The sequence below is a fragment of the Rhinolophus sinicus genome, chromosome 18 (assembly GCF_057876585.1).
Source record: "Rhinolophus sinicus isolate RSI-liver-muscle chromosome 18, RSI-T2T, whole genome shotgun sequence".
Classification (NCBI taxonomy): Eukaryota; Metazoa; Chordata; class Mammalia; order Chiroptera; family Rhinolophidae; genus Rhinolophus; species Rhinolophus sinicus.
In genome coordinates this window covers 41,882,311-41,898,963 of record NC_142518.1, presented here as the reverse complement: position 1 = coordinate 41,898,963, position 16,653 = coordinate 41,882,311, and the positions used below count along the sequence as shown (strand labels likewise).

The window sequence follows — 16,653 nt, the reverse complement described above, 5'->3', positions numbered from 1 at the left end:
ATGTTCTCTGTATCTATGAGTTTGTTTCCATTTTCTTTGTTTGTTTATATTGTTCTTTAGATTCCACATACAAGCAAAAAAATATTGCATCTGTCTTTCTTGGTCTAACATACTCCACTCAGCAAAATACTCTCTGGGTCTATCTATGTTGTTGCAGATGGCAATATTTCATTTTTTATGGCTGACTAATATTCTATTATATATGCACCACCTCTTCTTTATCCATTCACCCATTGATGGACACCCAGATTGTCTCCGTATCTTGGCCATTGTAAAAAATTCTCCAATGAACATATGGATGCACATGTCCCTTTAAAGTAGTGTTTTGCGTTTCTTCCAATAAACATCCAGAAGTGGTATTACTGGATCCTTCTTTGTCTGTTGTTATAGCCTTTGATTTAAAGTCTATTTGTCACGTATAAGTATTGCTACGCCAGCTTTTTGTTTTCGTTTCCATTTTCAAGAAAGATCTTTTCCATCCCTTTACTTTTAGTATGTGTGTGTCTTTCGATCTGAAGTGAGTCTCTTATAAGAAGCATATGTAAGGGTCTTGTTTTCTTGTACATTCAGACACCTTATCTTTTTTTTTTCTATAGGCCAAATGGATCCTTACTTTATTTATCTTTTTATATATATTTTTTCAATTACAGGTGACATTCAATATTATGTTATATTAGATTCAGGTATACAGCATACTGGTTAGACATTTGTATAATTTATGCAGTGATCTCCCCAATTAGTCTATCAACAATTACTTTAAATGAAAATGGGTTAAAGTTTTGATTGGAGCATTTAATCCATTTACATTAAAAGTATTTATTGATACATATGTAGTTATTGCAATTTTGTTATTTATTTTTTTAATTTTTATTAAATTGATTAGGATGACATTGGTTAGTAAAATTATATGTTTCAAGTGTACATTTCTGTAATACATCATCTATATATTGCATTATGTGTTCACCACCCAGAATCTGTTCTCTTTTCATCACCATATATTTGAGCCCCTTTTTTCTTTTCTATTACCCCCTTTCTCCTTACTTTCTGGTACACACTAAACTGTTGTCTATGAGTTTTTGTTTCTTTGTTTGTCTTGTTCCTTTGTTGCTTTCAGTTTTATATCCCACATATGAATGAAGTCATATGGTTCTTGGCTTCTTCTGTCTGACTTATTTTGCTTAGCATGATAATGTCAAGATCCATTCATGTTGTCACAAATGGTACTATTTCATTTTTTCTTATGGCTGAGTAGTGTTGCATAGTATATATGTACCACGTCTTCTTTATCCAGTCGTTTATTGAAGGAGACTTTGGTTGTTTCCACGTCTTGGCCACCATAAATAATGCTGCACTGAACATTGGAGCACATAGTATAGCTTTACGGATAAATGTTTTCAGATTTTTTGGGTAGATAGCCAGGAGAGGGATTGCTGGGTCATATGGTAATTCTTTTTTTTTCTTTTTCTTTTTCTTTAAATAATTTATTGGGGTGACAATTGTTAGTAAAATTACATAGATTTCAGGTGTACAATTCTGTATTACATCATCTAAAAATCCCATTGTGTGTTCACCACCCAGAGTCAGTTCTCCTTCAATCACCATATATTTGATCCCCCTTACCCTCATCTCCCACCCCCCACCCCCCTTACCCTCTGGTAACCACTAAACTATTGTCTGTGTTTATGAGTTTCTGTTTCTCATTTGTTTGTCTTGTTCTTTTCTTGTTTTTGGTTTATATACCACATATCAGTGAAATCACATGGTTCTCTGCTTTTTCTGTCTGACTTATTTCGCTCAGCATTACACTCTCAAGATCCATCCATGTTGTCACAAATGGTCCTATATCATCTTTTCTTACCGCCAAATAGTATTCCATAGTGTATATACACCACAACTTCTTTATCCATTTATCTATCGAAGGACATTTTGGTTGTTTCCATGTCTTGGCCACCGTAAACAAAACTGCAGTGAACATTGGAGCACATGTGTCTTTATGTATAAATGTTTCAGATTCTTTGGGTAGATACCCAGGAGAGGGATTGCTGGGTCATATGGCAATTCTATTCGTAATTTTTTGAGGAACCTCCACACTGCCTTCCATAACGGCTGCACCAGTCTGCATTGCCACCAACAGTGTCTGAGGGTTCCTTTTTCTCCACAGCCTCTCCAACATTTGTTACTATTTGTCTTGTTGATGATAGCTATTCTGACTGGGGTGAGGTGATATCTCATTGTGGATTTGATTTGCACTTCTCTGATGATTAGTGATGTTGAGCATTTTTTCATATGTCTATTTGCCATTTGTATGTCCTCTTTGGAGAAATGTCTCTTCAGGTCGTCTGCCCTTTTCCAATTGGGTTGTTTGTTTTTTTGTTGTTGAGTTGCATGAGTTCCTTGTATATTCTGGATATTAGGCCCTTATCGGAGGCACTGTTTGCAAAAATCTTCTCCCATTCAGTTGGTGGCCTCTTTATTTTGTCGATGGTTTCTTTTGCTGTGCAGAAGCTTTTAAGTTTCATATAGTCCCATTTGTTTATTTTAGCTTTTACTTCCATTGCCTTTGGAGTCAAATTCATAAAATGGTCTTTGAACCCAAGGTCCATAAGTTTAGTACCTATGTTTTCTTCTATGCAGTTTATTGTGTCAGGTCTTATGCTTAAGTCTTTGATCCATTTTATATTAACTTTGGTACATGGTGACAAATAGTCCAGTTTCATTCTTTTGCACGTGGCTATCCAATTCTCCCAGCACCATTTATTGAAGAGGCTGTCTTTCCTCCATTGTATGTTTTTAGCTTCTTTGTCAAAAATTATCTGTCCATATTTATGTGGTTTTATTTCTGGGTTCTCAATTCTATTCCATTGTTCTATGTGTCTGTTTTTCTGCCAATACCATGCTGTTTTGATTATTGTAGCCCTGTAGTACAATCCTGTTCTTTTTTCTTAAGATTGCTTTGGCTATTCGGGGTCTTTTGTGGTTCCAAACAAATCTGATGATTTTTTGTTCTATTTCTTTAAAATATGCCATTGGGATTTTGATGGGGATTGCATTGAATCTGTATATTGCTTAGTGTAATATGGCCATTTTAACTATGTTGATTCTTCCAATCCATGAGCATGGAATGTCTTTTCATTTCTTTGTGTCGTCTTCAATTTCTTTCAAAAATGTCTTATAGTTTTCAGCATATAGGTCCTTCACAACCTTGGTTAAGTTTACTCCTAGGTATTTTATTCTTTTTGCTGCAATTGCAAAAGGAATTGTTTTTTGTATTTCTTTTTCTGAGATTTCATTGCTAATATATAGGAAAGCAATGGACTTTTGTATGTTGATTTTGTAGCCAGCAACTTTACTGTATTCGTTGATTGTTTCTAATAGCTTTTTGGTGGAGTCTTTAGGGTTTTCTATATATAGCATCATGTCACCTGCAAAGAGTGATAACTTAACTTCTTCATTCCCAATTTGGATGCCTTTTATTTCTTTCTCTTGCCTGATTGCTCTGACAAGGACTTCCAACACTATGTTGAAAAGCAGAGGTGATAGGGGACAGCCCTGTCGTGTTCCTGAATGTAGAGCAAAGGGCTTCAGTTTTTCACCATGAATTATGAGATTAGCTGAGGGCTTGTCATACATGGCCTTTATTATGTTAAGGTATTTTCCTTCTATACCTATTTTATTAAGTGTTTTAATCATAAATGGATGTTTCACATTGTCAAATGCTTTTTCTGCATCGATTGATATAATCATATGATTTTTGTCCTTTATTTTGTTTATGTGATGGATCACATTGATGGATTTGCGGATGTTGAACCATACTTGTGCCCCGGGGATGAACCCCACTTGGTCGTGATGAATAATCTTTTTAATGCATTGTTGTATTCGATTCGCTAGAATTTTATTTAGGATTTTTGCATCGGTATTCATCAGAGATATTGGTCTGTAGTTTTCTTTAGTTGTGCTGTCCTTACCAGGTTTTGGTATCAGGGTAATGTTGGCCTCATGAAATGAATTAGGGAGTACTGTCTCTTCTTCAATTTTTTGGAAGAGTTTGAGCAGGATTGGTATTAGATCCTCTTTGAAGTTTTGGTAGAATTCACTACTGAAGCCATCTGGCCCTGGACTTTTGCTTTTGGGAAGGTTTTGGATGACTGATTCAATTTCGTTACTGGTGATCGGTCTGTTTAGATTTTCCAGTTCTTCATGGTTCAGCCTTGGAAGGCTATATGTTTCTAAGAACTTGTCCATTTCTTCTAGGTTATTGAATTTGGTGGCATATCGTCCTTCATAGTATTCTTGGATGATCCTTTGTATTTCTGTGGTGTCCGTGATAAATTCCCCTTTTTCGTTTCTGATTTTGTTAATTAGTGTCTTCTCTCTTTTTATTTTAGTGAGTCTAGCCAAGGGTTTGTCAATTTTGTTAATCTTTTCAAAGAACCAGTTCTTTGTCACATTAATTTTTTCTAGTGTCTTTTTGTTCTCTATTTCATTTAGTTCTGCTCTAATTTTTGTTATTTCTTTCCTTCTGCTGACCTTGGGTTTCACTTGTTCTTCTTTTTCTAGTTCTTTAAGGTGTAACATGAGGTTGTTTATTTGGGATTGTTCTTGTTTCTAGAGATAGGCCTGTAATGAGATAAATTTCCCTCTTCAAACTGCTTTCGCTGCATCGCAAAAATTTTGGTAGGATGTATTTTCATTGTCATTTGTTTCTATGTATCTTTTGATCTCTCCTCTAATTTCTTCTTTGACACAATTGTTATTTAAAAGTATGTTGCTTAATCTCCAAGTATTTGTGTTTGTTCCTGCTTTCTTTTCTCAGTTGATATCCAATTTCAAAGCCTTGTGATCAGAGAATATGCTTGGTATGATTTCAATCTTCTTAAATTTGCTTAGGCTGATTTTATGTCCCAATACATGGTCTGTCCTTGAGAATGTTCCATGTATACTACAAAAGAATGTATAGTCAGATGTTTTAGGATGAAGTGCTCTATAAATGTCATTTATGTCCATTTCATCTAATGTGTCATTTAGGGCTGCTATTTCATTATTTATTTTCTGTTTGGATGATCTATCCATAGCTGTCAATGATATATTTAAGTCCCCAAGTGTAATTGTGTTTTGGTCAATTTCTCCCTTTAGTTCTGTTAGCAGTTACTTGGTACATTTCGGTGCTCCCTGATTTGGGACATAAATATTGATGACTGTTATGTCTTCTTCTTGTATAGTCCCCTTTACCATTATGAAATGTCCATCTTTGTCTCTTGTTATCTTTTTCATCCTGAAGTCTGTTTCATCTGATATCATTATGGCTACACCTGATTTTCTCTGGGTACCATTTGCTTGGAGTGTCAATTTCTACCCTTTCACTTTGAATCAATGCTTGTCCTTGTAGCTGATATGTGTCTCTTGGAGACAGCATATGATTGGGTTTAGTTTTTTGATGCAATCTGCTACTCTGTGCCTTTTTATTGGTGAGTTCAGTCCATTTGCATTTAGGGTGATTATTGATATGTGAGGATTACCTGTCATTCTATCTTTAGTTTTCTGGTAAGGCTAGTTGTCCATTGTTCCTTTGCCTTTTTGTTGTTGTCTGCTATTTCTGTGTGGTGGTATTCTATGATGTATCCCTCTGTTTCTTCTTTTATTACAGTATATATTTCAGGTCTGGATTTTTTTTGAGTGGTTACCCTTAAGTTTATGTAAAAGAAAGTTTGATATTTAGAGTATTCCATTTCCGTCAGTATGCTTACTTTCTCCATTCCCATATTCTGGTTCAGGCTTTTACTCTCCCCCGTTTTATGTTTTGGTTGCCACAAATTGTCCTTGTTGATGGCGGTCGAATAGCCTCCTTTAGCATTTCTTGTAGTGCAGGTCGTGTATTAGAAAATTCCCTCAGCTTCTGTATGTCGCGAAAGGTCTTTATTCCTCCTTCATATCTAAAGGATATCTTTGCTGGATATATTATTCTTGGCACATGATTTCTCTCTTTCAATAGTTTGAATATTTGGTTCCACTCCCTCCTGGCTTGTAGAGTTTCTGCTGAAAAATCTGATGATAATCTAATGGGCTTTCCTTTGTAACCGTCTTCTTTTCCCTGGCTGCTTGGAGGATTCTTTCTTTGTCGTTGATTTTAGACAGCTTCAATACAATGTGCCTTGGAGAAGGCCTGTTGGGATTGAGGTAATTAGGTGTTCTATTTGCTTCTTGGATTCGAGGGTACAGTTCTGTCCACAAGTTTGGGAAGTTCTCATTGACAATTTGTTTGAATATATTCTCTGTTCCCTTCTCTCTTTCTTCTCCTTCTGGTATGCCTATTATTCTTATATTGCTCTTTCTGATAGAGTCAGAAAGTTCTCGTAGAGTTCTTTCATTTCTTTTAAGTCTCAAGTCTCTTTCTTCTTCCATCTGTGTAATTTCCAGGTTTCTATCTTCAATGTCACTGATTCTTTCCTCCATCTGGTCAACTCTACTACCTAAGCTGGTTATTTCATTCTTAATTTCTTCTATTGAGTTCTTAATCTCCAGAAATTCTATTTGGTTCTTTTTAATAATTTCTATCTCTTTCTTAAAATGCTCATGCTGTTCTTTGATTGCGTTTCTGAGTTTCTTTTTTTTATTTATTTTATTTTATTAAATTTATTGTTGTGACAATTGTTAGTAAAATTACATAGATTTCAGGTGTACTGACTCTGGGCATTTCTGAGTTTCTTAAACTGCCTATCTGTGTTTTCTTGCATCATGTTGAGTTTTTTCAGAACTGCAATCTTGAATTCTCTGTCATTTAAGTCACATATTTCTGTATCTTTAAGTTCCTTTTCTGGAGACTTTTCACTTTCTTTCTTAGCTGTCTTGTTGCCTTGGTTATTCATGACAATTACTGATTTACTATTTATCTTTCTAGACATCTACAGGAGTGGCTTCTGCAACAGGTTGATAGGAAGAGGTCTTTCTTTTGTTTTCTAGTACTTGTTGGTAGAATGTTTTATTTTTTCTCCGACTTCAGCCTTTTTTTCTCTGTCACACGGTAGTGCTATGTTTTCTCTGCACTATTCCAGCGTCTCACACAATGGGGGCATTCCCTGGGAGACGGGCTTCTCCTCTGCTAATAGTTCACCTAGGTCATAGGGCGCAGTGTCCTGGTGGGTATGCGGAGAGCTTTTGAAGTTCCAAAGCTCTTCCTGTACCAGATTCAGAGCCCGTATATTTCAGCAGTTCTGTTTACTCCTGCAGGGATCCACCCAGATAGTTGGGTCCAGGGGCGCGGTGAATTGTGAGAGGTGGCCCAGAGCAATGGCGGTGACCACCACCATAGCGGGTCCGCTTCCACAGTTCCCTCCCCTTTGCCGGAACAAATTGGGCTGCAAATCTGTGTCTGTGCTCCACAGTTCTCAGAACAGCAAATAGTCTATTCTTTTCATCTGACACTGCTACTCTTCTGTTTCTAGCACCAGGCAGGTGGGGGCAGGGTGAACTCTGGGAGGGTAGGGAGGGTGCGGCTAGTCTCAGTGCCTCAGGTTTCCGTTCTCTACTCAGCAGTGACGGCTTAAACCACCATTTTCAGCCTTCTTCCGTCAGTCTTTTTTCTGAGGTCTTTGTTGTGAGCATTGGGTTCAGCCGTGTTATGTGCTGCCCCCTCAGCCCTGTGGGCCATAAGCGGTGCCCTAGCAGTCTGAGTTCTTCCCTCTCCTGCAGCTGTGGTAGTTCAGGGATGCAGTGAACTCAGAGCACTGAGCTATGTCTGCGTCCTGTGCCCGCATGGCTCCGTCTCCACACTTGTCCCTTCCATCCTCCCCCGCTCGCGCGATTCACCCACCTGTAGGTGAATTCAGTAGTGGGCCTCTTCTTCTTGCCTGTCTGCTGTTCAGGGAGTCCTTTGTGGAGTTATTTTTGTTCAATTAATTGTAAATTCCAGGGGAGCTTTACCGAGGCTCCCGTCACGCCACCATTTTGATTTTTATCTCCATACTCTAATTTTATGACGTTTCATTTTCAAATTGTCTATAGCGCCAGCCTGTCTGGTCAAGGGGTTGGAGTCTGAAGGACAGTGGCTAATAGTTTAACCAACTTCCTTTGAACCATATGAATCAGATCATCAGTTCCCTATTCCCATGGGAGGTGAATCCTCATTGCTTTCAAGCCAGCCTCCATTTAGCTAGTTCTACATTTTAGAGTATTTATTAGTGATACTACACTTCTGATACAAATTCCTGGAAACAGTTATAAAAAAAGCTGGACATCAAGGAAGATAAAACAACAGATATCCTGTGTTACAAAGCATTTTCACATTTTTATCTTCATCCTCAGAAATGATGTTATAAAGTCAGTCTGAGTTTGCCCTCATTTTCCTTTATATATTTTGAGTCTATGTTATTAGAGGCATAGAAATTTAAAGCAATTATTTCTTCTTAGTGAATTGTACATTTTATTATTACATAGTGAGCAAAGCCTTTTTTCCTTAATAATGCATTTTGCCCCAAAGTGTATTTTATTTAATATTAATATAGCTATATAAGATTTCTTCTGGTAGTGACGTCATAGGAATGGCGGCAGCAGGGCGCACTTTTTGAGTTCTCCTCTGGATCTTATCACAAACGGGACATATAAGCCATCAAAGGACTGTTCTGCTCATCACGCAGAACAGCTAAGAGACTCGCGCAAGGATTACTTGAAGGTGGGCAAATTGGGCGAGCAGGGGAAGAGGGAAGGGCGTGGAGTGGAGATGCAGCCCGCATCTGGGGCAGTGGAAACGCAGCCCACATCTGTGGCTGTGGAAACGGGGTACGCATCTGCACCTGTGGGGACACGGCCCACATCTGTGGTGGTGGAAATGCGGCCAGCATCCGCAGCTGCAGAGATGCAGGGGATCCCAGGACGGAACAGAGAACACAAAAGCCAGGAGGTGGGCTCTTTCCCGGCGTCCCACAGCTCATCTGTCATTATGTTAAGTGAAATAAGTCAGACAGAGAAAGACAAATACCATATGAGCTCACTTATATGCAGAATCTAAAGAAAAGAATAATTGAACAAACTAATCAGAAACAGTTTTGGAGACATAGAGGAAAAACTGAGGATTGATAGATGGGTGGGGTGTTGGGGATAAGGGAGAAGGTGAGGGGATTAGAAAACATTCGGTAACCACAAGATGGCTATGGGGTTTTGAAAATTAATTTGGGGAATGTAATCAATAATGTTGTAAAGATTTTGTAGGGTATCCGATGGACACGTGTCCCATTTGGGAGACAGTGGAAATGTAATGGCTCTGTGCGATGTCAGAGGGATAGTGGATGGGGGGAGGGGGGTTCACACAGTGTGAGGAACATAAATGATAAACGTCTAAGTATTACTTTGTCTTGTGCACCTGAAACTAATTTAAAAAAAAAGAAAAAACCAGTGTCCCATATGGCTCAGTGTGGAAGCCACATCTTGTTCAGGAATCATGTTTTCAAAGCCAAAAGTAATTAAAAAGGAATTCTCTTCTCAAAAAAAAAAAAAAGATTTCTACTGGTTAGTATTTGCCCAGTTCATATTTATATACTCATTTACTTTCAACTTTTCTTTGTATTTTTATTTTGTGTCTATTATAAACAGTATATAGTTGGCTTTTGTTATTTTTAATACAAACTGAAAATATGTTTTTCAAATGGGTTTGGTACATTAACTTTTATTGTAATTACTGATTTGTTTCAGCTTATTTCTATTCTCTTGTTTTGAGCTCTCTATGTTTAGTTTATGTTTTCCTCTTTTTCCTCCCTTCTTCAGAATTGGTAGTTTTTACATCTATATTTGAGTTATATAATCTGTTTCTATTCTTTTAGGTTTTTCTTAACATTTTAATATGCATGATTAACAAAATCTAAAACCTACATTTCCACCTTCCTTGTAAATCAAAATAAGAACTTTAAAAATTTTGGCCACTGCCTCTCCATCTTACATGTTTATTATTGCTTCGTATTTTAGTCCAACCTTGTGTCTTAATCCCTAAATTAATTCTTATTGTTATTATTAAACTTATTGTTTAGTCAGTGTTTATTTAGATGTAACCACATGTTTACCAATTCCTTTGATCAATTTTTCTCCTCGCATGTCATGTTTTCCTTCTGGGTTCAATTTCCATCTTCCTTTAGAAATTTCTTTAGGGAGGATCTGTTGATAGTAAGCTCACCTTTTTTTTTGTTTAAAAATATCTTGGGGTGGGGGGACTCAGTCCTAGATGATACTTTGGGTATAAAACTCTAAGTTGATGGTTGTTTTCTGTCAGCGTTTTGAAGAGATTACCCCCCACTGTCTTCTGAGTTCTAGTGTGGCTAAGAAATCTCCCATAAGTCTAATTGAGATTTCTTTTCTTGCTGGCTGTTTTTAAGATCTTTGTATATTATTGCTTTTAAGTTCCCCTATGATATGTCTAAATATTAATTTCTTTTCTTTTATCTTGCTTGGGGTTAGTTGGACTCCTGAATTTGAGGATTGGTATTCTTCATCAATTTTAGAAAACTGTTAGACATTATATCTTTAACTATTCCTTTCTCACATTCTCTCTATTATCTTCTTACGTAAATACAATTAGATTTGTGTTAATTTTGTCTCTAGCCTTTATGTCTCCTAACTTATCCTTCTTGTTTTGAATTTCTTTGCTGCATTTTGAGTAATTTCTTCAGTTCTATATTCCAAATCCCTATTTCTTAAGTTTTATCTAAACTGCTGTTTACTTCAGCCATTGAGTTTTCAATTTTAATGAATATACTTATTTTATTAGTTTCAGGTATACAACATAATCTAATAGTTAGACATTTACACCCTTCACCCTCCCCGAATCTACTACCCCTCTACCTGACCACTGTGCTGTACACCTGAAGCTGAAGCTGAATAATATTGAATGTCAACTATAATTTGATATATATATAGTCACAGGATGTGGAGTACAGCATAGGGAATAAAGTCGATGGAATTGTAACAGCTGTAATGAATATACGTTTTGTTTCTAGAAATTCTATTTAGATATTTTTCAAATCTACATCATATATTTGTTAGCATCTTGTTTCTTCTTTGCTTTTTTTATTCCATCGTTTATTTCTTTTAAAATGTCAAGTATATTTGTTTTATATTTTGGATACTTTATCATAGTTTTTAAGTCTCTCCTTTTGTTGTTTCTGCTTATTTTCACCCATGATACCTTATTTCCCTCATGTGTTATATGAGCTTTAGTTTAGCAAAAATTTATCTGTGGGAATCCCATGCAGTCTGAGTTGAGGGAATCCAGAGAAAACTTCCATTTGCTTCTTCCAGATACTCCTAGGAGTTAACAATTTAAAATCACTTTTTATTAAACTCTCAGCTTAGCATTTTCTGAAACACATGGATAGTGTAATTCTGAACAATTAACCCACCTGAGTGTAGACTTGTGTTTATACATTCTTATAGGAGGCATTTCCTAATTTTTCTCTACTAAGAGTCAAGCAAAGATAGATACATGTTCTTATTGTTTCCCTTTGCCTATATACACATTTTTTTCTAGTATACACTTTACTGAGGATGTAGCCCTTTGAGGGTCTCAGGTTTATTTGAGAATTTCAGTCCCAACTCCCTACCTTGTGCACACCTAAGCCTTTGTCTCCTGTATCTACAAGGTTTTAAAAACTCAAGCCTCTTGGATAACATGAAAGGCAAATTCCCCCAGGGCAGTTGTGGCTTCTACATTCACTTATCACTCTTTTTTCCAAGGTTTTCTTCATTTTGGATCCCTGTATTAAAAATGTGTCCTTTATTTTCTTGAAAGATCAGCAGTGCAGGCATTCCTTTTATCTCACGTTTCTAGGAATTTTTGTAGTGGGAAGTTTTTTTATTATTAATATCTAATCAAATATATTGATTGCCTTCCCATTTCATAGATGAGAAACTAAGACCCTAAGAAGAAAGTGAGTTGCCTAAGGTCATGATGCTGGGTCAACAATTAACTGACACCACAACCAAGTTTTCCTGATTCCTAGTCTAGAGTTCCTCTGCTCTGGGCAAATGTACCTCATCTCCCTTTCTTACTGAAGTATTTCTCTTATTTTCAGTCCTATGAGGATCTGGTTCAGCGTCTGGAGCCAGTTATAATGGAGCTAGAACGGCAGGAAAATGTACTGGTGATCTGCCACCAGGCTGTCATGCGGTGCCTCCTGGCCTACTTCCTGGATAAGAGCTCAGGTACCACTCTCCTCTCTGTTCCTGGCAAGGGCAGCTGGAAAAAAATCACATGTTTGAGAACCTGACACCAGCAATTGGTGGTTTACATCTTAGTAGTTAAGAGTACAGTATCTAGAACAAAGAGCCTGATCTCAGGTTCTTGCTCTGTCATGTGCTAGCTTTGGCAAATTACTTTAACCTCTTTGGTTTTAGTTTCCTCATCTGTAATGTGGGGAGAATAATGAAGTTTAAAGAAATCAACATATTTCACATAACATGGGCTATATATGTGTTAGCTTCTGTTATTAGTATTACTATCATTCTGAGCTAACATTTTCAAAGCCAACCTTAACAGTCTGCCTCAACCTGGAAATGCTGAGCCAGTATTTCTCTGAAGCATGCTATCATCAGGTGGTAATGGACCTTTTGTGGCCTTATGGTCCTTATTACAGGTTTCTGTCTTTGCTGTAGAGATGATTTCCTCAAGATAGTGATGTTTTCATTTTAAATGTTTTAAATGATTATTTCTTTTAAAAATATCCAGACATTGTAATTATATTTATACACTGACTTCATATACTTAATTGCAAACTAGGGCAGGTGGCCTGGCAAGGGACAGTTGTGTCACCTTCAGGTGTGAGAGTCCATTTCTGATGTGGATGCTGAAGTGCTGGCATCTCCGGAATACTGTGAGGGTGTGTGAGGACAGTGAGTGCAAAGTTGTATTTGAAGTGTGCAATGTCCTGCGGATTTGTATCATTTCTACCTTGCTAGTTTCAAAATCAAATGCACTTGTAAGATGGAGTCATGCAGAATTGAAACCCGGGGCACTTGAGAACTTGACATTGGACAAGTCATTTCCTCTGCCGGGTCCTCAATCGCCTCTCTGGAAAAAGGTGACAAGGGTTGGAATGGGGGTCCTTGTGTTGCTAGATTTCTGACACCATCCACATCTCCACTGCTCGGTGCTGTAAGGCGGGCACTGTGACCCAACTGTGCAGGTGAGGAAATGGAGGCTCTGAGAGGTGAACTGACTGGCCCAAGGTCACGGGGCTCAGGGGGTCAGGGAGGGATGTCGATCCCAGATGCATTCCAGGTGCCCTGCCCTCTCAGACACACATGGAGTGTGTGGGCAGCACGTGCACGTCCTGTTTGCACCCTGCTTTTCCTACTTCCTACCTGCTTTCGTGCACAGACCGCACCAGCTGCTCACAGCTGGGAGCTATGGCAGGCAGGGCTGGGGACAGGCTCCTACCCCCATTACTCAGGTGAAGAAACTGAGGCCCAGAGAGATGATGCGACTAAGAATGCAGATCTCAGAGCTGGGGCACCCTCAGAGTACACCTAGTCCAATCCTGTGCCTGAGAGATGGGAACTCTAAGGGCCAGAGAGAGGAAAGGCAGGACCAAGATCATTTGTGGAGGTGGTGGCAGAGCTGGGTGAGACCTCAGGCAGGTAGCTTCCCGTCTCTGAGTCTCTTTAGTCATGAGTAACAGGGAGAACAGTAACCCCCCACAGAGTATCAGCGAGGTTGGAAGGAGATAGTGCACCAAAGTGCCAGGCCCAGGGCCTGACAGTGATGGTGACAATGATGAGGAAGAGCAGGATGGAAGCCCAGGAAATCACCAAAATGGATATCTCAGGGGGCTTGGAGGGCACTGGCAGGCCCCTTAAAGACTAGGATAAACCTCAGGGGTGGGAAGCCCCTGGGGTTCTAGCTCAGTGAAGGGAGATGGGGAGCAGTATGAGCAGCCTGGGAGGGCAGGAGGGTAGATGTCATCAGAGAGTGGTGAGAAGTGGGGGTGTTGCCCCCAGGATCCTCTGAGCCCCTCGAAGGTGTTGGCAGCAGACTGCAGTGGGCAGAGCACACATTCGAACTCCGAGGGTCTGGGTTCAAAGCCCAGTGCTGTCACTTCCTAGCTGTGTGCCTTAGGGCGAGTGTCTTCCCTCTCAGAGCCTCACTTTCCTCATCTCTGGAATGTACCTGATCATCCCCTCCCCTCAGGGCTGTCTGGTAAATAAGACCTAGGCCCATACAAAACATGGTAAGTGAACATTCAGAAAACGTAATGCGTAGTAGTCAATAACTGGAAACAAGTGAATCGAGGAACGCTCATCCATCAACAAGACTGAGAGGAGTCAGAAGGTGCAGGCCCGGGTGGGGAGAAAGCTGTGGGGGCTGCCCGGGTGCGTGCACACCTCAACCAAGGGCCCTGGCGCTCAGCAGTGTGTCAGAAAACACTTGCTCAGGTGTACCGTGGGCCTGTGTGGTGGGGGAGCCTGTGGAAGGCCCGACCGAGGCTGCGGCGGGAGGAAGGCCTGCCTTGGCGTCATGGTTGCACTGTGAGTGAGGAGCTAGGCCACCTCCAAGGTGGTCAGCCCGACCCTCCTGGGGGACCCACAGTCTGTCTGCATTCCCTAGGGCCCTCCTGCCTCCTCTCTGCCCCCTTCCTCTCTGACCACCCTGCTCTCAGCACTGCACCCTGCAGGGTCGGGGGAGTGGGATCCTGGGGAGGCCCTCCCTGGGGAAGGGGTGTGGACAGGGGAGAGTGCTCTAAACCTGCAGGCCTGGGGACTTGGTGACCTCCCCAGCACCCTGTCTCTGATGGCTGTTTTTTCCTCCTTTCCAGATGAGCTGCCATATCTCAAGTGCCCTTTGCACACTGTGCTCAAACTCACACCTGTGGCTTACGGTGAGAGCCCCCACCTTCATCTGGGGAAAGGCACACAAAGGCCATGAGCATGCCTCTAGTGTCTACCATTTGCCCAGCAGAGTCCTGGGAGAGGTTCCTTGGATAGGTAGTTAGATGTAGTGGTGGAAGCAGGACTGGTGATGAGAAGGGCAAGGACTAGGATGGACTCTAAACTAGGGCCTGGCCCCAACTTTCTCTGTCTCTACCAAAGCACTGTGCGTAGAGCACCAAGCTATAGAAGGAGGGGAGGGTCCACAAAGGGGACCAGAATAAGTATACGTAGGGGCCAGATTAAAAAAAAATGTCAAAGACCAGCCTGGGCAGTTTAGACTCTTGCGGCATTAGTCAGCTGTGAAAGGTTTATGAGCAGGGAAGAGACAGACTCAAATCTCTTCTGGGGTGTGAACATGGCGGATGGTGTACTGAAGCACGGAGTCGAGTGCCATCCACAGGGATGGAACTAAGGGAGTTTTCACAGGCATTGGGCTTCCTCTGCCAGCCCCAGGCCCCAGTGATACCATCCCCCTCCTTCTTCAGGCTCCCCAGAACTCCCTTGCGACCTTCCACACCCATAACCATTGTCCTCTAAATAAACTTTACCTGGGACTGATGGCCCCAAGGCAGTGGCCCAGGACTCTTCCAGCATTTCACCATCTGACACAGCTCTGAGGATCTGCAGAGCTCCATCATTATTATATAGATTAGATTGCTGTCCACAAGAGTTGAGGGAGGACACAGAGATCAGCTCCTTTTATCTCCTTCCCATTGACAGTTGAACAACTGAAGCTCAGAGAATGCTGAGACTATTAGAGGAAGAGCTGGGAGGTCATCCCATTGGCTGCTTCTTAGGCCTGTTTTCCTCCACACATATCAGAGCTGGTGTAAATTCCCCTCAGTACAGGGCAGTCACAACTGCACACAGCGTGGCACTGGGGATGTGGGTGGTGATGGGTGGGGAAGGGAATGACATCTTAGGGAAGACCTGTGCTTTCCTAGGGGGTTTATGGATGGATTGGTTGTTCTTTTTGAGGCTGCAAAGTGGAGTCCATCTACCTGAACGTGGAGGCCGTGAACACACACCGGGAGAAGCCTGAGGTAGGTGAGGGACTCCATGGCCTAAGCAGGCACATGGCGAAAGCACCTGTCTCCACAGAAAAGCCACACCAGTGTCTCAGACCTTGGGTGTTTCACACCATCACGTAGAATAACCAGCACCCAGGAATACTGGAACCACAGTGTTGGAGGCACCACAAGAGATGTGGGGCTAGAGCAACCCCTGCCAAAAGGCCTCTGGCTGAGATTCCCCCAGGCTTGTCTGAGAAAAGGTCAGGATCCAGGCCTGGCTGAAGGAGGGGAGCCTGGCAGTGAGGACAACAGACAGGGGAGGGGCTGGGGCTCCACACTGCTGTCTTCTTTATATTAATCCTGGGCTATCTCCTCTCAGAATGTGGACATCACCCGAGAACCTGAGGAAGCCCTGGACACCGTCCCTGCCCACTACTGAGTCCTTCCCAGAAGGTCAAACTGCCTGTTTCCTCACTGTCTTCCACCTTTAAGAACAGCTATCCTTGCTCTTCTCCTACCCGAAGAAAACTTTGGACTTGGCCTCACTGGGAAAGCTCTGCTTCCAGTGAAGAAGTCCTCAGCAGCTCCAAAGCAGGTCTTGACTTCTAGCTACAACTAAGGAGCTGTCTAGCTCTGGATGAAACTATTTTTCTTAATTTTTATTCACTTATCAATAAAAACTTATTTTATTGCCTATCAAGGGGGAGAGTAGGTCATTGTGAGGCTTCTCCCACAG

The 16,653-nt window shown here is 40.8% G+C and overlaps 1 protein-coding gene across 11 annotated transcripts in view; it reads left to right on the top strand.

Annotated features, from left to right (window-relative positions):
• The window catches only part of PFKFB1 (6-phosphofructo-2-kinase/fructose-2,6-biphosphatase 1), a 71,988-nt gene extending 55,375 nt beyond the window's left edge, over positions 1 to 16,613 (top strand). For 5 of the 11 annotated variants that reach the window (XM_074324146.2, XM_088795005.1, XM_074324150.2 and 2 more), the window contains 4 exons: positions 12,051 to 12,180; positions 14,384 to 14,502; positions 14,790 to 14,852; positions 15,849 to 15,947. In XM_074324146.2, coding sequence (XP_074180247.2) covers positions 12,051 to 12,180; positions 14,384 to 14,502; positions 14,790 to 14,852; positions 15,849 to 15,881 — 345 coding nt within the window. In that variant the 3' untranslated portion in view covers positions 15,882 to 15,947. Of the gene's footprint in view, positions 1 to 12,050; positions 12,181 to 14,383; positions 14,503 to 14,789; positions 14,853 to 15,848; positions 15,948 to 16,296 lie in introns of those variants that run through there. The other 6 variants (XM_074324147.2, XM_074324144.2, XM_074324151.2 and 3 more) reach the window with 3 other exon arrangements.
• The last annotated feature ends 40 nt before the right edge of the window (positions 16,614 to 16,653 follow it).